Genomic DNA, 24,785 nt, shown 5'->3' with positions numbered 1-24,785 from the left:
ATAAACTCCATGAGGAGCTGTAATTCATAAATCATAGCCATCATGCCTGGCAAGTTCAACAGTATTTTTCGACAGGGAAAAAACCAAATTAACCAATTAACTAAAGTGTCCCTAAAATTTTTTAAATCTCAAGATCTTGATCTGAGATCATAGGACTTGAAAGAAATCTCAGAGATTTGCAATCCAAATTTTACAGAAGGTTGCAAAGGGATTCCCCAGAACACAGAGATCCTGCATGTCACAGTGAGCCCTTAAGATTACACGTACTGACCCCCAATATAAACATGATGATCTAATCACGTCCTTACAAACATGAAAGTAATCCTTTAAGCTTTAACTAAACTGTCCAACTACCAAAGCTCTGTTGCTGTAGACAAGTATACAGTATGAAAAGAAAAGAGAGTTCATCAATAAAGAACAAAGAGTAAAAATAAAACACAAATAAGCAGCAAACCTCTAAGTAATGCATGTATTTCCTCCTTTAATAGATTCTCAATTATTTGCACAGTAGCACCTTTCAGTATCTTCCACAATGAAAAAACTCATTTTAATAAGTTAAAATTTACTTGTTATCTTATTCCTCTCTAAAATACCATATCCTTATCAAGCCCCAAATAAAAGCACAACCATCCTAAAACAATCTCTTAAATAAACACACTGTTTTCCAAAATAAGAACTATTGAAAGTTAAACTGTACATGTTTACCTCATTATTGGTATAATGTAGGTCCATAGACTGTCCAAAGGCAATTTTAGCTTTAGACCTCAGATCTTCCAGTTTAACTGGTCTGGGAAACTGAAGGATTCTATATAGACAGAATTTTTATATATTTTATTTTCTTAGGCATAGTTAAACAACTTACTTGCAACTTGGATAGAGAAATATAAAATTAAGTTAAAATGTAAACATTCACTTACACACTACAATGGCACATTTTTGATCAAATGCACCAATATTTCAACACAAAGTTTAAGAACTCTGAAGTTTGTTCTATCTTAATAAAAATTATAAAAAGGAAATTCTCTAAATGTCTTGCACTTTATAATTTGTGCTGCAAGTGTTACATGAACATAAAAGAGCAACGTAAAATGTTCATTGAGGAAAGTGATTAAACTTAACTATGTGACATCCATACGATGAAATGCATCAAAACTGTTAAAAAGAATAAAGCTGTTCTCCAGGGATCCAAATTTTGATTCCTATACCCTTATCAACTCAACATTTCTGAGCACATATATATATCGTGTAAGCATATCTCCCCCAGATAAATATCTTTAAAGAGTTAAAATTTTTAAATTCTAGAATTTTCTTTGTATTTCACAAAGGATTGACTTGTGTTGCCCCTGGGGACCATGCACCTAAGCTTGGAGACTACTCTACTAGACCGTAGGTTTTTTAACAGGAGGGATCATGTCTATTTCACTTACTTTATTCCCTTCATAGCCTAGCATTTAGTAAGTACTCAATAAATAGTGCTCAATGAATAAAAAAAATTGAGAAAATATCCATAAAGAATTGTAAATAGGAAAAAAGTAGATTGGACAATACATGTATGGTATATCTGGTATGTCCCCCCCTCTTTTTTTTAACCATCTCCGTGTAAAACATTTTTACATCTTCAGGTTGTATGATTTATGAGCCTTTTAAAATTTCTTAAAATGGATAGATCTTTCAATAAATTAATTTAATGAGACACTAATAATAGAAGTAAAATCCCATCTTCTCTAACTCCTATTAGGTCTTGTTTAGCAATTCTGTTGTCAACCACCACTACTACGACTTCCACCATTCCACTGAGATACAGATACCCAGTTGAAGGCTAGGCTTCCACCTCCACTAAGTAATTTGTAGTCACCATTCCAACTCACTTTTCTCAATGTTGTTAATTAAATACAGGTCATATGATTAAAGTCTCTTGAGAATAATCAAAATTGTGAATTTAAGTCCACACACCTAAATTCTATATAGTATCTGAAGGGATGATACAATTATAATAAGGAGAAATACATTTAATTTCCACTGAGTAAAAATTTTTAAAAATGGTAATATTTAAAACTGCATTATGCAATGACCTTATTTATTTCCTAGTACTGCAAAGTAAAAACATTAATCATTTCTGATGTTTAGCATGAATTTTGACAGGTTCTATCTTAAGTCCAAGTACACATTACAGTTACCAAGGACTATTCCATTCTCAATTTGTAAGCCAAGAACCTTCATTAAAATCTAAAAGCAACCTCTAATGGTCTTTACTAGGACATGCATTTGATTATATCAATAAACCGACATATAATGTTTCCTTCCTTACCTTTTTTCTCCTCTGTGTTCAAATTTGACTCGGACATCATTCTATAATGAAATAATAAATCATTTCAGAGATCAGATAAAATTTCCAGAATTTCTAAATCACTTTTTTTTTTTCTTAGTCACTCATTTAAAATAGAGCAGAGGGGGAAGGAGGTTTCATTTTCAGTGTCAACTCCAATCAATTGATAGTGTCTACCAAAGAGCTGAGCTGAGAATTAGGTTGCTGAATCTGGGCTCAACAGGAAAGAGCACCAAGATCTATCAGTGATGGCATCATGGGCCTGCGACATTTGTTAATTCTGTTACAGGGAAATATAGAATACTGTATTTCCACTTTTTATGTTAGACATCCCAAACAAATTTTATATTATACTCCAATAAAAATTAATTAAAAAAAGAATCAAAATGGTCTTCATCTGTAAATATACAGAATAATAGACTATTTTAAATAAAAACCATTTGCTTGTGTTACGTGCCTTAAGAACTGGATGAAGTATCAACTCTAGAGAGAAGTTACCGCATTAAATGAAACTACCATTTAAAAAAACAAAACAAAACAGACACCCTATGGAAAAATGTATGACAAATAACAAAACACTTGATTCGAAAGTGTAAAAGCTAATCACTTTAAACAAGCCCTCTATAAGATTAGGATATTCAAAGAAAGTAATTCATAGAATAACGATATATATTTATTAAAATATTATTGAGACAAATACCTGCTTTTTTGGTGATAAGGATTTTGCTTTTCTGGTTTCCTGTAAGGATAATGCTGGTCGACTGGCCTTATGAAGAACAGCCAAATCTTGCATGATTGAGTTCAAAGCTTGCTGATCATCTAGGTATTTTTAAAATAACATATACACAGAATTGTAATTTCAATATGTATTTATCATAGACACCAATACAAAAATTTATAGTAAAATTTAATGCAAAAATACATTAATTTAATGCAAAAATGCATCTAGAACATTTTCAATGCCTACATTCCTGCTATTTTGGTGAAATAAAAATTTAGTCATTTAAAAACTGAAGACAAGTAACATTAAAACTGCACTAGACTCAAGCACTTGCATCTTACTTGCATAGGTGTTCACACGAGACATTTATAAGGCAAGTAAAGTCATTCTGATGCTTCTAATGATGTAACATCCTAGCATATGGGTCAAAACAGCCCTGTTATGACAAATTCTTTTCTATGACTCCTAAACAAAACATCAACAAGACATCTAAAATCTTAATTAAAACAAGTGGGGAAAAAATAAACAACTTTCTATAAATACCATCATTATTTAACATTTATGTTCAAAGTATGGAACGCCTTTTAGAGTTTTTCTCTTTCATCAATACTTCAAGTCAGAAACAAAGAAATGCTTTATCAGTGGATGAAGACCTACTGATACTTGGAAGTGTTTTTTTTTTTAACTTCTTCACCATAACGTTCAACAAGACTACATTTAACAAACTATTTAATGGTCTCAGCACTAACAACTTAAAAGAAAAAAGTAATGAATCCATAAAACTGAATGAAAGGATCATGAACCATGAACTTTTAATCTCTTCCAAACACATCAAAGATTTCTTTTTAAGACTATAAGCATGAGCCTCCTAGTAATGTCAATTATATGATCTCTGGAAAACTTCAGAGACAATTTAATTGATTTTCACTAGTAAATCAACTCTACTAATGATAATCAACAACTGGTAAATAAAGGAACTGAGGGACTTTACAGCTTACATTTTAAAATGTAACCATTTTGGCGAAGAATAATTTATGTTCCAGAGCAGTAGTAATTAAAACATGCTTTATCCTGTAAAGGGAGATCATTAAAAAGAATGAGGCAAGTCAATGGCTTCATCAGTCTTTCAAACACACAAACAGCTGACTTCTCTAACATGTTAATTTTTTATAACACTCAATATATTCTGTTCTACAGTGAAAAAACTTGCATATTAAAATTAAAATAATGGCTCCAAAGGTTTTGTTAATAAATTCCAGGTCTGGAGAAAATGTTAATCCTTCACAAAGTATTCTTTGTAAAATAAAATTTCTACATAATATTAGCTTAGCCAAACAGTAACTGAGCCAGATGGGTATAATGTAATCAAAACATGTGTACTGTATATGGGCCCAAGCCAGATTATGTCATTTACTGATAAAAATAAATCGTCCCTTAGGAAAAGAATAAGTTGAAAATGATCTGAACTGGAATAAAATTATCTGATGTAACCTTCTTAAGAAAAGTAAGACCCTTAATTCTATACTGGGGAAAGGAAAACTCTTAAACATATCTATGTTTTACTTTCTTCATTAAACACTTGAATTTAGGCATTTTCGCAATATTTAATGTTTAATATTACATGTTTAATATTATAACACCAAAATAAATAAATGCCTGGGAAGGCTTTGGCTTAAATCTCTTATCACATTTACATATACTAACTTCCTTGTTTAAAAAAATGAGTACTGTTTTCTATAGTACATGTAAAAAAGTAAAGAGAGCCATCTGAATAAACGTAATTTCTTAGGGAGATGACAAACAGCTGAAGGGTTATTTAATTGAATTCCTTCTTTTTCTGGAATGAAGGAGAATCAGATGGTAAATTAGTACCCGGTAGATAAGTTACTTTTGACAAGATGTAAGCTAACAAACCCCCAAAGGATCAAGCAAAGTGGTGGACATACACTACAAGCACTGTTCTAACTATTCCTAGACTGTTTTACGCTATTAAGAATCTCTACGGTGGCTACAGGTACTAGGAAACTTAGACAGGTTATAAACATCACAGGATCATGAGTTGGTCCAAATGGCAGAGAGGATGCTTGAAGGATCCCAGAGCCTGACCAACAGTCACACAGGAGAAGCAGTGTATTTCTGACACACGTTAAAAGGACAGGAGTTGAGCAGAAAACCGGAAAATACTTGGGAAATAATTTCAAATAAAAAATTTATCAGAAATGTTTAACTTGATATCTTATATTCTTATTTTACTTTAAAACTACAGGAGAAAATCTTCAGTCAAACATTCAATTATCTGTGACACACTTTTAAATATTCAGTTTCTTGTGATTAGCTTTGTACATGTTTTTAAGCAATGAATGTTCTTTGCATACTATAAGTATCATTTGAGAAGTATGGTATAAATCAATTTAATATAAAGTTCAGACTGCAAGTGAGAGCAACAAAAATGAAAAGTTGGTATGAATTCAGTAAAAGGATATCCAATTTGGAATTGGAGGCGAAGGTGACAGAAGTGGAGAATTTGGACCACATGATGGCACTGCACTCATGGTTAAAAAAGGAGAAAGTAGGGCTTCCCTGGTGGCACAGTGGTTAAGAATCTGCCTGCCAATGCAAGGGACACGGGTTCGAGCCCTGGTCCGGGAAGATCCCACATGCCGCGGAGCAACTAAGCCCGTGTGCCACAACTACTGAGCCTGCGCTCTAGAGCCGGCGAGTCACAACTACTGAGCCCACGCGCCTAGAGCCCATGCTCCACAAGAGAAGCCACCGTAATGAGAAGCCTGCGCACCACAACGAAGAGTAGCCCCCACTTGCCGCAACTAGAGAAAGCCTGCGTGCAGCAATGAAGACCCAACGCAGCCAAAAATTTTTAAATTTAAATAAATAAGTAAGTAAGTAAGTAAGTAAATAAATAAATAAATAAAAGAGACAGTAGAAGAGAAATTTAGAAAGTAGGAAAGTGGAGGATTGTTTTACACACTTACCACGAGTAGACACACTGAAAGTGTGCTAGCCCTTCCACTAAAGAACACGGACAAATTAAAGTTCCTTGGCCTAAATGCCATGTATATACATATATGAGTGACTAATATATTTTTTTAATTTATTTATTTATTTTTGGCTGCATTGGGTCTTCGTGGCTGCACACAGGCTTTCTCTAGTTGCAGCAAGTGGGAGTTACTCTCCGTTGTGGGGCACAGACTTCTCACTGCAGTGGCTTCTCTTGTTGCAGAGCATCGGGCCTAGAACGCATGGGCTTCAGTAGTTGTGGCTTGTGGGCTCTAGAGTGCAGGCTCAGTAGTTGTGGCGCACGGGCTTAGTTGCTCTGCAGCATGTGGGATCTTCCCGGCCCAGGGCTTGAACCCGTGTCCCCTGCATTGGCAGGTGGATTCTTAACCACTGCGCCACCAGGGAAGCCCCAGCAGACAGATTCTTAACCACTGCACCAACCAGGGAAATCCGAGTGACTAATATTGATACATTTGTTAAGCAAGTGGTAGGAAAAGTGTGACAAAGACAAACATTGGCAAATACATGTCAGCATTAAGATACCATTATAAGATACTGGTCTAAGTTTAAAACCTTAGCTTCCAACTACCCAGTCCATTTTTCCCCATTTAAGATAGGACAGGCCAGTTGCTCCATTTCTTTCTAGTGTTTCACTGTCCAATCCCTGCCTCACATTGGAACGCTCAATCCCAAGGAGAAAAGAGAAGAAAAGAAAAGAAAGAAAAGAGAGTAAAGAAGAAAACAAAATGATATATAAACTGAACACCCACAATCCATTCCCATACTTTAGCCTCTCTTTCCATTAACATTATGACACCACAGGAAAATTCACAAGAGTTGTAAAACATATCCTCTTCAAGCACCAATGATTTACTGCTCTATTCTTTTATAAAGTTTTATGATTTATTATTTTTATGCAGCTATTTTCTTTAGCCTATCTATATTATTACACTGTTGAGTAATTATAACAATTCATTCTTCAGCATTTATTCTATCTTTAAAATCAGGTTTCTTTACCAAGTATTCTCTCTGGCCACCAGGTTCTAAGAAAATCACAATCCATCCTAACAGTTTATTTTGAATGTGTCCATACTATGTCCTGCATAAACTGGTTATCCCAAAACTGTAAAAGGCAACACAAAAGTGCTTTAATTGAAAATCTATTAAGTAAATAAATGTAAAATATTACATAGATCTACTTAATCATAAAACTTCTTCATAAAAAGCTTATCATACACACAGAGAAAAAGTTTTCCCTCCCATTTTATCCTTTAATTATAGATGAGAAATGCTTTTAGTTGGAACTCACCCATCATGGCAATCAGCTTGACTATGTGAAAATTAGGGAAATGGTTCTCTCATCAGCATTCTCTATTGCCTAAGAAGGTAAAAAGATGAACACGTTCATAAGACGAAGGAAGAGAAGAGGTAGCCACAAAAAGAGAAAAGTCAGTATAAATAACACTAATGTGAATGCACAATATTATTACTTTACACATTTTGCTGGGGAGAAGTGCTTTCTTTTTTCCAGATAATCAATTATTGAGAAGGAACTGAAAATTATTATTATTTTAAATTAAATTTACCTCAGTATTTTTCAGATTCCTATCTATCTAAGCTAAAGCAAAACAAAACAAAACAATTTTTGAGAGTCAAAAAACTTAAGAGATAATCTAATAAACTCAAGTTCTGGGACTTCCCTGTTGATCCAGTGGATAAGAATCCGCCTTCCAATGCAGGGGACACGGGTTTGATCCCTTGTAGGGGAACTAGGATCCCACATGCAGCGGGGCAACTAAGCTGGCATGCCACAACTACTGAGCCCACGTGCTCTGGAGCCCATGCATCACAACTACAGAGAAGCTCGCGCACCACAACTAAGACCTGACGCAGCCAAAAATAAATAAATAAATATCAAAAAAAACAAAAACAAAACTGAAGTTCCCACAGGGCAATGGCAGATATAAAGACTGAGTGGCAAATGTCATATTTAGAGACATCAACAAAATAGTAAAGGCCTACAAATCTCCATGAAAGAAAATACTATCACCATCAACAAAAAGGAATTAACCCAAAGTTTGCAGCAATCTGGGCAGCATTTAGGAGTCACAGTAAAAAGAGAGAACCTTGTGGCATTCTGACCTTCCCTATTCCTATCTTCCTGCCCCTTACTCCCAGCTCCAAAGTAGCAATCTAAACCAACAGCCCACAGTCACCATGAAAATGAGCAGACTGGCAGCAACTGGAAAGCGCAGAATGGAACTGGAAGGCCTTTAAAGTCTGATTCCAAAAAAACTGTCATTATGTGGCCTATCTAATGGTTGGCTGATAGACCCCATTTGAAAGGCTGCCTTTATTTAACCTGACTCAAAGCTTTTCCATTGCAAAGAACTTGGGAGTGTTTGCTGAAATCAATCAGGGACAACATATGTCAACTGTCTGAGGAAGGGGAAAATAGTTGGGCAAACAATAGGTTAAGAAAAAACTTTTTTAGAAAAGCTGAGAAATGAGATGTCAACAGGGAACTCTGAAAAGCTCCAACAGACTCCTGGGACTCTAGAAGGTACACAAATGCCCAAGGCTGTTGCTTACTCAAGAAAGGCCTAAGAAGGCCCTCGGCTTTCACCTCTGGCTAACTCTGAGGCTCTGTGTAGCAGTAAGTAAAGGATAAGGTGGAGTTGTAAATGCCTGGGAGAATGTTAAAGGCCACCCCCAACACACACAGAAAACCACTCAAAAAAGACTTCAAGACTTATCTGTTCCAAGTATCTAAGGAAATCTGTGTCTAATCATTAGATGACAGCTAAACTAAGAGCAGTCTTCAGTGACCATATATGACAAAGAATACAGACTTTAAAAAGTGAGTTCTGAAATGTCACTAAACAAACAAATAAGAACAATAAACAAAAAACACTGAGGAGCGAACTTCCCTGGTGGTCCAGTGGTTAAGACTCCATGTTCCCAATGCAGGGGGCATAGGTTTAATCCCTGGTCAGGGAACTAAGATTCGGCATGCTGTGTGGCACAGCCAAAAAACAAACAACCAACCAAACAAAAAACCACTGGGGAGGGCGAAGAATCTGATTTCCAGAGGTGGCCCATTATAATATTTTAAATATCCAGTTTTCAAGAAAAAAATGAGACATACGAAGATATTAGTCCATACACAGAGAAAAAGCAATCAACAGAAACTGACCCTGAGAAAGCCTAAATGTCAGACTAACTAGACACATAAAAAAATTCCAGATTCCCAGATGAAAAGCAAGTGTTCAGCATAAACTATATTGTTTGTATAAGCAGCTTAGGCACAATAACCCATTCTTATCAGTTAGGCAGGTGGGAACTCTCCTGAAATCCAAGTTCTCAGATGCCAGCCAATGATAAGCAGTTCATTCCAAGGATAAGCAGTGAGGCTCTGTTAACTCTTTTGTATACAAACAGCAGAAGGAAATTAACAGACAAGTTTAAAGAAACTGCATAAAGCAGTAATTATAAGCGTGTTGTTGGGTGTACAATATATAGATATAATTTGTACAACAATATACACAAATTTCCCTTTGTGTAGTACAAAGGAAAGAGGAGGGATGGAGTTAAAAGGAAAGTTTTGTATGCCACTCTAATTAAGTGGCATTCACTCAAACTACATTGTTTTAAGTTGAGATGTTAATTTTAATCCCCAGGTCAACGGCTGAAGAATACATTTTTTTAAATGGCAAAAGAAATGAGAGAATTAAATAGCACACAACAAAATATCTATTTAACACAAAGAAGGCAGTAAGGGAGGAATGAGGAACAACAACAAGAAAAAAGATACAAAACACATAGAACACAAACATAAAATGGCCGATGTAATCTTACCTTATGTGTAATTATATAAAATATAAGAGAAAGGAACAAACCAGTTAAAAGGCAGAGATGAGCAGACTAGGCTAAAAAACAAGATCTAACTATATGCTGTGTCTACATCAGACACATTATAGATTCAGGCACAAAACAGGCTGAAAGTAAAAGACTGTAAAAAGACATACCGTGCAAACAGTAGCCAAAGGAGACCCAGCTATACTAACAGCACACAAAATGAATACATGATACACAAGCACTGAAGATGAGACTGCGATCAAAGATCTGCCAGCAAACAAACGCCCAGGGCCAGACGGCTTCACAGGCGCATTCCATCAAACCTTTAGAGAAGACCAACACCCATCCTTCTCAAACTCTTCCAAAATATAGCAGAGGGAGGAGCACTCCCAAACTCCTTCGACAAGGCCACCATCACCCTGATACCAAAACCAGACAAAGATGTCACAAAGAAAGAAAACCACAGGCCAATATCACTGATGAACATAGAGGCAAACACCCTCAACAGAATACTAGCAAACAGAATCCAACAGCACATTAAAAGGATCACACACCCTGATTGAGTAGGGTTTATCCCAGGAATGCAAGGATTCTTCAATATATGCAAATCAATTCATGTGATACACCATATTAACAAATTGAAGGAGAAAAACCATATGATCATCAAAATAGATACAGAAAAAGCTTTTGACAAAATTCAACACCCATTTATGATAAAAACCCTCCAGAAAGTAGGCAAAGAGAAAACTTACCTCAACATAATAAAGGCCATATATGACAAACCCACAGTCAATATCCTTCTCAATGGTGAAAAACTGAAACCATTTCCTCTAAGATCAGGAACAAGACAAGGTTGCCCACTCTCACCACTATTATTCAACATAGTCTTGGAAATTTTAGCCACAGCAATCAGAGAGAAAGAGAAATAAAAGGAACCCAAATCGGAAAAGAAGAAGTAAAGCTGTCACTGTTTGCAGATGACATGATACTATACATAGAGAATCCTAAAGATGCTACCAGAAAACTACTAGAGCTAATCGATGAATCTTGTAAAGTAGCAGGATACAAAATTAATGCACAGAAATCTCTGGCATTCCTATACACTAATGACGAAAAATCTGAAAGAGAAATAAATTAAGGAAACACTCCCACTTACCACTGCAAGAAAAAGAATAGAGTACCTAGGAATAAACCCACCTATGGAGACAAAAGACCTGTATGCAGAAAACTGTAAGACAATGATGAAAAAAATTAAAGATGATACAAACAGGTGGAGAGATATACCATGCTCTTGGATTGGAAGAATCAACATTGTGAAAATGACTATACCTCTCAAAACAATCTACACATTCAGTGCAATCCCTATCAAACTACCAATGGCATTTTTCACAGAACTAGAACAAAAAATTTCACAATTTGTATGGAAATACAAAAGACCCCGAATAGCAAAAGCAATCCTGAGAAAGAAAAACGGAGCTGGAGGAATCAGGCTCCCTGACTTCAGACTATACTACAAAGCTACAGTAATCAAGACAGTATGGTACTGGCACAAAAACAGAAAGATAGATCAATGGAACAGGACAGAAAGCCCAGAGATAAACTCACACACATATGGTCACCTTATCTTTGATAAAGGAGGCAAGAATATACAATGGAGAAAAGACAGCCTCTTCAATAAATGGTGCTGGGAAAATTGGACAGCTACATGTAAAAGAATGAAATTAGAGCACTCCCTAACACCATACACAAAAATAAACTCAAAATGGATTAAAGACCTAAATGTAAGGCCAGAGACTATAAAACTCTTAGAGGAAAACATAGGAAGAACACTCTATGACATAAATCACAGCGAGATTCTTTTTGACCCACCTCCTAGAGAAAGGGAAATAAAAACAAAATAAACAAATGGGACCTAATGAAACTTGAAAGCTTTTGCACAGCAAAGGAAACCATAAACAAGACGAAAAGACAACCCTCAGAATGGGAGAAAATATTTGCAAATGAAGCAACTGACAAAGGATTAATCTCCAAAATATACAAGCAGCTCATGCACCTCAATATCAAAAAAAACAAACAACAATCCAAAAATGGGCAGATGACCTAAATAGACATTTCTCCAAAGAAGATATACAGATTGCCAACAAACACATGAAAGGATGCTCAACATCACTAATCATTAGAGAAATGCAAATCAAAACTACAATGAGGTTTCACCTCACACCAGTCAGAATGGCCATCATCAAAAAGTCTACAAACGGTGCTTCCCTGATGGCACAGCGGTTGAGAATCTGCCTGCCAATGCAGGGGACACGGGTTCGAGCCCTGGTCTGGGAAGATCCCACATGCCGCGGAGCAACTGGGCCCGTGAGCCACAACTACTGAGCCTGCGCATCTGGAGCCTGTGCTCCGCAACAAGAGAGGCTGCGATGGTGAGAGGCCCACAGATCGCGATGAAGAGTGGCCCCCACTTGCCACAACTAGAGAAAGGCCTTGCACAGAAACGAAGACCCAACACAGCGAAAAATAAATTAAAAAAAAAAGTCTACAAACAATAAATGCTGGAGAGGGTGTGGAGAAAAGGGAACCCTCTTGCACTGTTGGTGGGAATGTAAATTGATACAGCCACTATGGAGAACAGTATGGAGGTTCCTTAAAAAACTAAAAATAGAACTACCATATGACCCAGTCACCCCACTACTGGGCATATACCCTGAGAAAACCATAATTCAGAAAGAGTCATGTACCACAGTATCCACTGCAGCACTATTTACAATAGCCAGGGCATGGAAGCAACCTAAGTGTCCATCGACAGATGAATGGATAAAGAAGATATGGCACATATATACAATGGAATATTACTCAGCCATAAAAAGAAATGAAATTGAGTTATTTGTAGTGAGGCGGATGGACCTAGAGTCTGTCATACCAAGTAAGTCAGAAAAAGAAAAACAAATACTGTATGCTAACACATATATATGGAATCTTAAAAAAAAAAAAAAAGGTTCTGAAGAACCAACGGGCAGAACAGGAATAAAGACGCAGATGTGGAGAGTGGACTTGAGGACACAGGGACGGGGAGGGGTGAGCTGGGACAAGGTGAGAGAGTGGCATGGACATATATACACTACCAAATGTAGAATGGATGGCTGGTGGGAAGCAGCTGCATAGAACAGCAACATCAGCTTGGTGCTTTGTGACCACCTAGAGAGGTGGGATAGGGACGGTGGGAGGGAGACACAAGAGGAAGGGGATATGGGGTATATGTATATGTATGGCTGATTTACTTTGTTATACAGCAGAAGCTAATCCACCATTGTAGAGCAATTATATTCCAATAAAAATGTTGGGGGAAAAAAAGCATCATTATGATGTGAGAGCCACCATCACCCATTTTAAAAGTACAAGACAAGCTCTTTAAGAATCAGACATTGGGCCTCCCTGGTGGCGCAGTGGTTGAGAGTCCGCCTGCCGATGCAGGGGATACGGGTTCGTGCCCCGGTCTGGGAGGATCCCATATGCCGCGGAGCGGCTGGGCCCGTGAGCCATGGCCGCTGGGCCTGCGCATCCGGAGCCTGTGCTCCGCAACGGGAGAGGCCACAACAGTGAGAGGCCCGCATACCGCAAAAAGAAAAAAAAAAAAAAAAAGAAAAAAAAAAAGAATCAGACATTTTACATCATTCCTTTTACTCCTTGAAATTATATTTCCATTTCACTTCCCCCACAGAATTTTTTTTTTTTTTTTTTTTTTTTTTTTTTTTGCGGTAGGCAGGCCTCTCACTATTGTGGCCTCTCCCGTTGCGGAGCACAGGCTCTGGACGCACAGGCTCAGCGGCCATGGCTTACAGGCCCAGCTGCTCCGCAGCATGTGGGATCTTCCCAGACCGGGGCACAAACCCATGTCCCCTGCATTGGCAGGCGGACTCTTAACCACTGCTCCACCAGGGAAGCACCCCCAACAGAATTTTATCCTGATGTTATACATTGATATTTTTATGCTTGACAGTCTTTTATTGATCAGTCTCTCATATATCACAGCAACAAAACATGTATGCAAATTTGTTTAAAATTTGTTTCCTATAACCATAAATAATAAATAATTATTAAATATAAAAAAGAATATATTACAAAATCATTATTAGTGGCAAAGAAGGACATTTATAGTGAAAAAATTGCCAACTTATCAACAAGATATAGTAATTATGAACATGTATGCACCTAACAACAGACTCTCAAAATGCATGGAAAAAAAAAAGATAGACTTGAAATAAACAATTCAAATATAACAGTTGGAGATTTCAATGCCTCATTTTCAATACTGGATAAAAGAAGTAAAAAGAAAATCAATGAAAAAACGAAGACTTAAATAATGCTATAATATGCTATACAGATAAAATAATGCTATATAGATAGAGAGCACTATATCTATAGAACACTCAACTCCAAAACAGAAAAATACACATTTTTCTCAAATACATGTGCAGCATTTTCCAGGACAGACCACTTGTTAGGCAATAAAACTTATCTCAGCAAGTATAAATAGATTTAAGAAATATGACGTATGTTCCCTGACAACAATGCAATGATATGAGAAACTGATAATAGAAGGAAATTTGGGGAATTTACAAGTATGTGAGAATTAAACAACACATTCCTAAAGAACCAATGGAACAAAAAAGAAGTCACATGGAAAATTAGAAAATGCTTTGAGAAGAATGAAAATAAAAACAAAACATACTGAAAATTACTGGATACACCTAAAGTACAACTTAAAGATAAATTTATAACTGTTGGGAACTCCCTGGCAGTCCAGTGGTTAGGACTCAGCACTTTCACTGCCATGGCCCGGGTTCAATCCCTGGTGGAGGAACTAAGATCTCGCAAGCCATGCAGCATGGCCCCCTCCAAAAAAGAGAGAGAGAGAGAGAGAGAGAGAAATTTGTAACTGTTAGTGTTTATATTTTTAAAAAAAGAGAAAGATCTCAAATCAATAAACTAAACTTCTACCTTAAAACACCAAAAAAGGACGAGCATGTTAAACCCAAAGCAAGTAGAAGGAAAGAAACAATAAGGATTAAAAGTGGAAAGAAACCAAAAAAACAAAAACACAATAGAAATTTTTTGAATCAATGAAACAATGGTTCTTTGAAAAGATCAATAAAATTGACAAAATTTTAGCTAGATTAACCAAGGAAAAAAAGAGGGAAGATACAAATATCTAAACTCAGGAATTAAAGGAGAATTACTACCAATCTTACAGAAATAAAAAGGATAAGGCAATACTATGAAGAACTGTATATCAATGGATTAGATCACCTGGATGAAATAAAGAGATTGAATTAGAAATTTAAAAACTTTTCACAAATAAGAAGTCCTAACCCAGATAGATGGCTTCAAACATTTAAGAAAGAATTACCACCAATTATTTTTTTTTATATGGAATGCTTCACGAATTTGCGTGTCATCCTTGCGCAGGGGCCATGCTAATCTTCTCTGTATCGTTCCAATTTTAGTATATGTGCTGCCGAAGCGAGCACTCCACCAATTATTTTTAAAAAATAATACTGAACCTAGTATTACTCTGATAACCAAACCAGACAAACACGTTACAAGAGAAAACTACAGATTGATAACTTTGTGAATATAGAAAAATCCTCAACAAAATACTAGCAAACCTAATCCATAACATTAAAAAGGGGGACTCTAGGGCTTCCCTGGTGGCGCAGTGGTTGAGAGTCCGCCTGCCGATACAAGGGACACGGGTTCATGCCCTGGTCCGGGAAGATCCCACATGCCGCAGAGCAGCTAGGCCCGTAAGCCATGGCCGCTGAGCCTGCACGTCCGGAGCCTGTGCTCCGCAACGGGAGAGGCCACAACAGTGAGAGGCCAGCATACCGCAAAAAGAAAAAAAAAAAAAAAAAGGGACTCTACACCATGAACATGTAGGATATATCCCACAAAAGCAAGGTAGGTTCAGCATACAAAAATCAATGTAATAAACCACACTGATAGAATAAAAGACAGAAAGATACATGATCATCTCAACAGACAAAGAAAATGCAAGTGCCAAAATCCAACCGCCTACTCAAAAGACTAGGAAAAAAAGGAAATTTCCTCCAGCTGATAAAGGGGATCCATGAAAAACCCACAGCTAGCATCATACTTAATGATGAAAAACTGCATATGTGCCCCCTAAGATCAGGGACAAGCAAGGATGTCCAGTCTTGCCACTCATACTTAATATTGTACTGGAGGTCCTAGTCAGAATATGAGGCAAGAAAATGAAATCAAAGGAATCCAGACTGGATAAGAAGCAAAACTATCCCTATTTGCAGTTGACAATCTTGTATACAGAAGATCTAAGAAGTTCACAAAAACAATATTAGAGCTAATGAATGAGTTCAGCACAGTTGCAGGATACAAGATCAACACTGAAAAATCAGTTGTATTTCTATACACTAGCACTGAACAATACAGAAATAAAATTTAGAAATAAATTCCATTTATAACAGCATCAAAAGAATAACAAAAAGTCTTGTACACTGGAAACTATAAAACATTATTGAAAGAAACTGAAACAGATCTAAATATACGGAAAGACATCCCATGTTCATGGATTGGAACAAAATATTTTTAAGGTGACAAAACTCTCAAAGTGATCTACAGACTCATTATAAAGCAGAAACTAACACACCACTGTAAAGCAATTATACTCTAAAAAAAAGTGATATACAGATTCAATGCAATCTCTACCAAAATCCTCTATCAAAATTCCAATGGCCTTTCTTTGCAGAAATGGAAAAGCTGATCTTTAAATTCATATGGAGCTACAAGAGACCCTGAAGAGCCAAAACAATATTGAAAAAGAAAAATAAAGTTGGAGGACTCACACTTCCTGATTTTAAAAATTACTACAAAATTATAGCAATCAAAACAGTGGGGGTACTGACATAAGGAGAGAGACTGGTGGAATAGAACTGAAAGTCCAGAAATAAACCCAAACATCTATAGTCAAATAATTTTTGACAAGGGTGCCAAGACAATGGGGGAAAGAACAGTCTTCAATAACAGGTGCTGGACAACTGGATATCCACATGCCAAAGCATTAAGTTGGACCCCTACCTCAAATGATATGTAAAAATTAACTCAAAATGGATCAAAGACTAAATGGAAAAGGTAAATCTATAAAACTCTAAGAAGGGAACAGAGGTATAAACATCATTTTCTACCTACCACCCTTAGTTTTTGAATGCAGAACTTACCTAAAGTGAACAAATTTTAAATATACATTTTACATATGCATTTACCCACATAACCACCAAACAGATTAAAATATAGACATTTCCGGGACCCATAAAGGCTCCTTTGTACCCATTCCCAGTCACCCTTTCCCCACAAGGGTAACCATCATCTTGACATTTATTGCCATAGATTAGTTTTGCCTTTTAAAATTTCATGTTAGTTGAATCACACAAGACAAACTTTGTATTTTTTTCTTTCTTTTTTTTGGCCACACTGTGCAGTTTGCAGGATCTTAGTTCCCCGACCAGCAACTGAACCCACAACCTTGGCAGTGAAAGCATGGAGTCCTAACCTAAATGGACCACCAGGGAATTCCCTGTATTTATTTTCACTTGATATTTTATGTCTCTGAAATTCTTCCACATTACCTGTATGAGTATTTTGTTCGCTTTCATTGCTGTGTAATAATATTCCATTATAAGCCTATACCTCAACTAATTTACCCATTCTACTACTGATGGACATGAAGGTTGTTTCCAGTTACTGGCTACTACAAATAAAACTTCTATGAACCTCTTTGAACATGCCTTTTGGTAAACATAAACACATATTTCTGTTGGATATATACCCAAGGAGGGAACTGCTAGATCTCTAAGACATGCATATAGTTAGCTTTAGCAGTTATGGCCAAACATTTCTTCAAAGTGATTGTGTTAAATATATATACTCTCACCAGCAATGTAAGAGAGTTCCAGTTCTTCCACATCCTCAGAAACACTATTAGTCATTCTGGTGGTTGTGTAATATCTCACTATAGTTTTAATTTACATTTATATGATGATTAATGATGTTGAGTACCATTTTCATTGGTTTACTGGCCACTTTAATATCCTCTTTTGTAAAATGACTGCTTAAGTATTTTGCGCATTTTAAAATTTCAGATACAAGAACTTTGTTGGATATGTTCATTATGGTCTGTGTCTTCTCCTTACACTCTGTCTATGATATCTTCACTCTAACAAATTTAATGGAGTCAGTAAGTATATAGTGGAGAATTTGGGCAAGTCCTTGATGAGGTGATCAAAATTAACATCACATATAAAGGATGGATGAACATCCTGTGTCTCTAGATGTGATACTCTGAGAAGGACACAACATAAACTAAGCAGTTTTCTGAGAATGTATAACCTAAATACAATTCATAAAGAAACTTGAGACAAATAAAAAATAAGAAACATTGTATTTAAACAAAAAGGGAGATTGCATTCCTCAGAAATGCCAGTGAGATAGAAGTCAAAGAAGGGCTATGGAAATGTTGCAGATTCAAGGAGAGTAAAGAGACATGGCAACTTAATCCATCCTGACCCTAGACTGGATCCTGTACTAGAGGGAAACAATGCTACAGAGATCATTATTAGGTCAACGGACAAAACTGGAATACGCTCAGTTACTATTTATTCAGAAAGGCTACATTCCAGTCACTACTGTCTCTGCTATCCTTCTTCCTTTTATTCCCAACATCAGAGCCTTTATTATATGCATAATAAATGATAAAAATGGGCATGTGTGTTTTGGTGGTTATTAACTGGCATGAAAGATATTAGAAATGAGTTTTCATTCATGAAACTGGTGGGGTTCAAATAAGTAGGCTGGCTAAAATACCAAAGCAACATTCCTCTACTCTTGCATGAACAACGTATAAGAGCCCATATTCTTTACTCTCTTTTTAAAATTTTTAGAATGTTTTTATTGAATTATAGTTGATTTACAACGCTAGTTTGTGGTGTACAGCAAAGGGATTCAGTTACACATATATATATTCTTTTTCATATTCTTTTGGTTTATTACAGGATACTGAATATAGTGTATTATGGTTCCCTGTGCTACACAGAATCTTTTTTAAAATCTATTTTATATAGATTAGCTTGAATCTGCTAATCCCAAACTCCTAATTTATCCCTCCCCACCCCCTTTCCCCTTTAGTAACCACAAGTTTGTTTTCTATGTCTGTGAGCCTGTTTCTGTTTCGTAAGTACGTTCATTTGTGTCATATTTTAGATTCCACATATAGTAATATCACATGATATTTGTCTTTCTCTGCCTAACTTACTTAATATGATAATCTCTAGGTCCATCCATGTTGCTGCAAATGGCATTATTTCACTCTTTTTTTATGGCTGAGTAGCATTCCAGTGTGTATATATACCAAATCTTCTTTATCCATTCATCTGTCAATGGACATTTAGGTTGTTTCCATGTCTTGGCTACTGTAAATAGTACTGCTATGAACACTGCATGCATCTTTTTGTCCCAATATATGTCCAGGAGTGGGATTGCTGGATCATATGGCAATTCTATTTTTAGTTTTTTAAGGAACTCCATACTGTTTTCCATAGTGGCTGCACTAATTTACATTCCCACCAACAGTGTAGGAGGGTTCCCTTTTCTCCACACCCTCTCTAGCATTTATTTGTAGACTTTTTAACGATGGCCATTCTGACTGGTGTGAGGTGGTACCCATTGTAGTTTTGATTTGCATTTCTCTAATAATTTGCAATTTGAGCATCTTTTTGTGTGCCTGTTGGCCATCTGTTCACCTTCTTTGGAGAAATGTCTATTTAGGTCTTCTGCCCACTTTCTGATTAGGTTGTTTCTTTTTCTGTTAATGAGCTGTATGAGCTGTTTGTATATTTTGGAAATTAAGCACTGGTCGGTCACATCATTTGCAAATATTTTCTCCCAGTCCATAGGTTGTCTTTTCATTCTGTTTATGGTTTCCTTTGCTGTGCAAAAGCTTATAAGTTTGATTAGGTCACATTTGTTTCTTTTTGCTTTTATTTCTATTGCCTTGGGAGACTGACCTAAACATTGGTATGATTTATGTCAGACAATGTTTTGCCTGTGTTCTCTTATAGGAGTTTCATGGTGTTATGTCTTATATTTAAGTCTTTAAGCCATCTTGAGTTTATTTTTGTGTGTGGTGTGAGGGTGTGTTCTAACTTCATTGATTTACATATGGCTGTCCAGTTTTCCCAACATCACTTGCTGAAAAGACTGTCTCTTTCCCACTGTATATCCTTGCCTCCTTTGTCAAAGATTAACTGACCGTAGGTGTGTTGGTTTATTTCTGTAAAAGCCTATATTCTTAAAGATAGTGCCAAGGTCAGTCATTCATTTTGAGGATTCTGGTTATTTGATGCCGCCAATAAGATTAACCAACTCCTGCCTCTACAATTTTGTTGCATCTATATATCAAGTGTATCTTTCATGCAAGGTATGGCTGAAGTACCTTAAGGATAGAAAGTTGGGAAGTTAACATGTTTACAAAGCAAATGGCACTTACTATTTTTGAACTTGCTTGCTAATAAATGTTGGCAAAATAAAAGTCTATTATATTTGGCAGAATTTAGTCTAAGGTTTACTTTCATTATAAGCCAATAGATTACAAGGAAGCAGCTGATCTTCACGTAACTTCATTGATTGGTAGCTACCTTTATTTACCTAAAAGAACATAATAATTGTGCATAACCAATTTGACTTTGTTCAATTCACAACACCCAACTTAGGGCCTCTGCACTTGTTTTTTCTACATCTAAGAGTCTTTCCCCAAGTCCTTAAATGGCTGCTCATGTCTACTGACCATCCAATATAAAATATTTCTCCCACTCACTCAATTATTGTTTTTGCATCATCCTATTTTTGCTTCTTGATAGAACTTATCATGATACAAAAATACTTTTAATTTAGTTAATTTACTTATTTATTGTACCTCCACCCCCAATGGCACACAAGAGCCTTAAGAACAGAGACTTTATTGATATGGTTGGTTACTGCATCTCCTATGCCCAGGACAGTGCCTGGCTCATAGAATGCACTGAGTATTTTAGAATGAAAGACAGAAAGCAAAAAAGTGGGAGGTGGGGGATAAGAGAAGAGAGAAGTTAGCTTGCAAAGATAAAAAACTAAATCTAAAAGAACAGGGGAAAAAATAATTATAAAAGAACAGGGGAAAAAAGGTCTACACAAATACTCACACTATAAGAAAATGAGCAAGACATTAGTAAGACAGTTCTGCACTCCACACTCAAAAAGCCCATGGACCCATAAAGAAAAGAGGAAAAGACACTGCTGCAGTGTCATGCATGTTAACAGAGATATGTCCCTAAAATATAGGTAAGAAAAACCCAACTGTGTGACAGTATTTTGCCATACTGTACTACAACTAATTATTTAAAGTGCATTTCATTATAATTAAGCACACCCCCATCCGCAAGCAGATCATGAATTCACTGAGATCAAACAAAATGTTATGTAACTCTTTATCCTCAGCAACAAATGACAGTCAAAACTGGTACTCAATCTAAATTTGTTAAACTGTTCTAACAAGACTTTAATGACTTTCACGTTTATAGGAAACTAATGATTAGAAGACTCTGTCCTGATATGAATAAATTACAAGCTAAATGAGATCTATGAAAGTGGTGTACGAGAAGCTGACGGTAAATTGAGAGCATCTCATGACATTTCAGCCTATAAAGATTCAGTCTAAGCAAAGATGACCTATATTCTATGTATCATGTAAAAAAGTTTTTTAAAATTCTGATTGTATGTGGCTTTATTTTCCAAAATATATCCTTTGTCCTGGAATCATTCTCGTTCCAGGATCTAATCAAAATACACTTAAAACAAAGTAACCTATTTCTGAAACTCAATAATTCAAACAACTTTCTAAAACACTAAACCCACAAAAATATATGTTAAAAATGAAAACTATAATTTATATTGAAATATCATTAACACTCTATAATCTTCTGAAGCTTTCCAAACAAAATAATTTACACTGACCACACATTTCATTTCACTCACAACCTATCTAAGGTCTTTATCTAAAATCATTTAGGCTTAGACTAGGGAAAAGCCTTTATATCACAGTGTTCCTCACTGTCCAAAACCTCAATTATAAGCATTCACTTCAACAAGATGGCATACTGAAAACTTATTTTCATGTTCTTGTGTAATGTCCTCCTGTTAAGCACAACTGGACCTAGTGACTCTCTTTTCAACAAAAAGAACAGGAAAAAAAATGATGAGATGTCATCTCTGAAATTAGGTTACAAGAAGACTGACTTCTATCTTGCTCTCTCTCTCTCTCAGTAGCACCCTCTGAAGAAAGCCAGACAACATTCTGTAAGCTGCCCTATGGAAAGGCTCACATGGCAAAGAAACAATATCTCGCCCAACATCCAACAGGGACTTAAGCCTGCCAATAGCCAACTGAATGAGGAAGCAGGTGACACCCCAGGTGAGCCTTAAAATGACTACAGCATGGCCAAAAAACTCACTGCAGCCTTGTAAGGAATCCAGAGCCAAAAGTACCCAGATAAGCTGTGCTCTGATTCCTGCTCCACATAAACTGTGAGATAACAAATGCTTGCTGTTTTAAACCCCTGAGTTTTGAGGAAACTTCTTATGCAGAATAGGTAATTAACAAAGAGGCAAAAATTAACTTTTTATATCTATGTAAATGTTGATTGATATTTCCAGACAAAAATAAAATACTAACTAAACAGAGATGTATGAGCTATAAAGTGATGCCATTCTAACAATACAAATGCCATTCTGCCTATACATATATACTTACATACTTTAAATCTTTAAAGTATATTTAAAATATTTACACTTCTATTTAATATGTTGTTACTTAAGATTCATAAAATGGATAGGACATTTTTGATGCATAGCGTCTTTCCATCAAAACTGAATGGATTCACTGCAGCATTGTTTATAGGAGTAAAAAGTGGAACCAACCCAAATGTCCATCACCTGAGGAGTTGATAAGAAAAATGTGATATATCTATACAGTAGACTATTAGTAGGCAATATAAAGAAATAAGATACTCAGGAGTGACATCAGCAACATGATGGACTATGAAGCTCCAAGCCCTTATTCCCCCACAGAACATTTAAAGTCAGCCGAAAGCTGGTGAAATAGGAGCTCTGGAAAACAGTTAAACTAGGAGTTCTGGAAAACAGTTAAATGACTACAACAACCAAGTAAATATCTAATCAAGTAAAAGCTACATTCAAAATAGAAACAAATTTTGTGGCATTTTTATTGACCTTGCTCCACCCCCTCCCTACACAGTCTTGGTCTAGAGCAAACAGCCTGGTTCCCAAATCCCTCCCCCAAACTAGAGGGAACAAAGCAAATTTCTTTGCAGTGTTCTAAGCTGCTGGGAGCTCCTTGAAGGACTGCCTGCTCTCTGTTGTACCTGAGAACTCAAATGGAAAAGATGCCAGTACTATGTGGGTAAACTGCAGGGGGCCTACAGACCTGCAAATGCCTGGAACAAGAGATTATGATACATACAACAGATCATCTAGGGCCCTGAGGAGAAGATTCAAGGGGAAGATCCTTTGGAAATTTAAGACCTTTAAAAGCAGTTGTGGGGACTTCCTTGGCAGTCCAGTGGTTAAGAGTCTGCACTTCCACTGCAGGGGGCGCAGGTTCAATCCCTGGTCAGGGAACTAAGACCGCACATGTGGTGTGGCCAAAATAAATAATTTTTTTTTAAAAAAGGAGTGTCAGATATAGCAGAAAGGTCAGAGTTTGGGGTACAAGATGCAGGACAGTGGGACCCCATTAACCTCCAATGGAGGTTAATGGTAGAGAGACTGGGATCAGCATTTTTTAAAAAAGGGCAGTTGTGGATATGGGGAAACTGAAGAAGTCACATGGAGATTTAGCAAAAGGTATGCCCAGAAAAGGCCTGAGAAGACAAAAAGCCTTCACACTGGGCTGATCCTAAGCCCCAAAGCACACTCGGCTTATTAGTGAAAGACTGGTCTGATAGACACAGAACAAGTCTGCAAAGGCAGGGAGAAGTGATCATTTTTTCAAATGATTAATTTTCAACAAAAAATGACAAAGCATACAAAAAACAAAAAACAGGAGAACATGGCCCATTCAAAGGAAGAAAAATAAAGTGGGAAAACCAGCCCTAGAGAAGCATAGGTGAGGAACTTACTGGATAAAGACTTTAAAACAACTGTCCTAAATATGTTTAAAATGCTAAAAGAAAACACAAAGAAAAAAAGAAACAAGGAAAACAATATATAAACAAAATTACATTATCAACAAAAAGAAATTACAAAAGGGAACCAAACAGAAATTCCAGAGCTGAAGAATAAAATAAAGGGGTTCAACAGTAGACTTGAGTATAAAGACAAATCAGCAAACTTAAATATAGAATATTTGAAATTATCAAGGCTGAGGAATAGAAAAATATAATAAAGAAAAGTGAACAGAGCCTAAGGAACTTATGGGACACCATCAAGCAGACCAATATATCAATATAAACATTATAGGAGTCTGAGAAGAAGAGAGTGAAAGGGGCAGAGAGATTACCTGAAGAAGTAATGGCCAAAAACTTGCCAAATGTGACAGAAGACACGAATTTACAAATCCAAGGAGTTCAATAAATTCCAAGTAGGACAAACCCAGGCAGGTCTACACCAAGACACAATATAATCAAACTGTTGAAAGACAGAGAGAATCTTGAAAGCAGCTAGAGAAAAATCACTCATTATGTAGATCCTCAAAAAGATTATCAGTAGAAACTGTGG

At 36.3% G+C, this 24,785-nt stretch overlaps 1 protein-coding gene across 1 annotated transcript in view; it reads right to left on the bottom strand.

The window, feature by feature from the left end:
• The window catches only part of MAP3K2 (mitogen-activated protein kinase kinase kinase 2), a 92,836-nt gene that overhangs the window by 36,185 nt on the left and 31,866 nt on the right, over positions 1 to 24,785 (bottom strand). The window contains exons 2-5 of the mRNA XM_082630064.1: positions 7,372 to 7,440; positions 3,027 to 3,145; positions 2,309 to 2,349; positions 706 to 805 (exon numbers count right to left, since the gene is read on the bottom strand). Coding sequence (XP_082486190.1) covers positions 706 to 805; positions 2,309 to 2,349; positions 3,027 to 3,145; positions 7,372 to 7,378 — 267 coding nt within the window. The 5' untranslated portion in view covers positions 7,379 to 7,440. The remainder of the gene's footprint in view (positions 1 to 705; positions 806 to 2,308; positions 2,350 to 3,026; positions 3,146 to 7,371; positions 7,441 to 24,785) is intronic.

Source organism: Mesoplodon mirus (assembly GCF_964341445.2).
Source record: "Mesoplodon mirus genome assembly, chromosome: 8".
In the NCBI taxonomy this organism is placed as follows: Eukaryota; Metazoa; Chordata; class Mammalia; order Artiodactyla; family Ziphiidae; genus Mesoplodon; species Mesoplodon mirus.
This window is presented reverse-complemented; position numbering and strand designations above follow the sequence as displayed.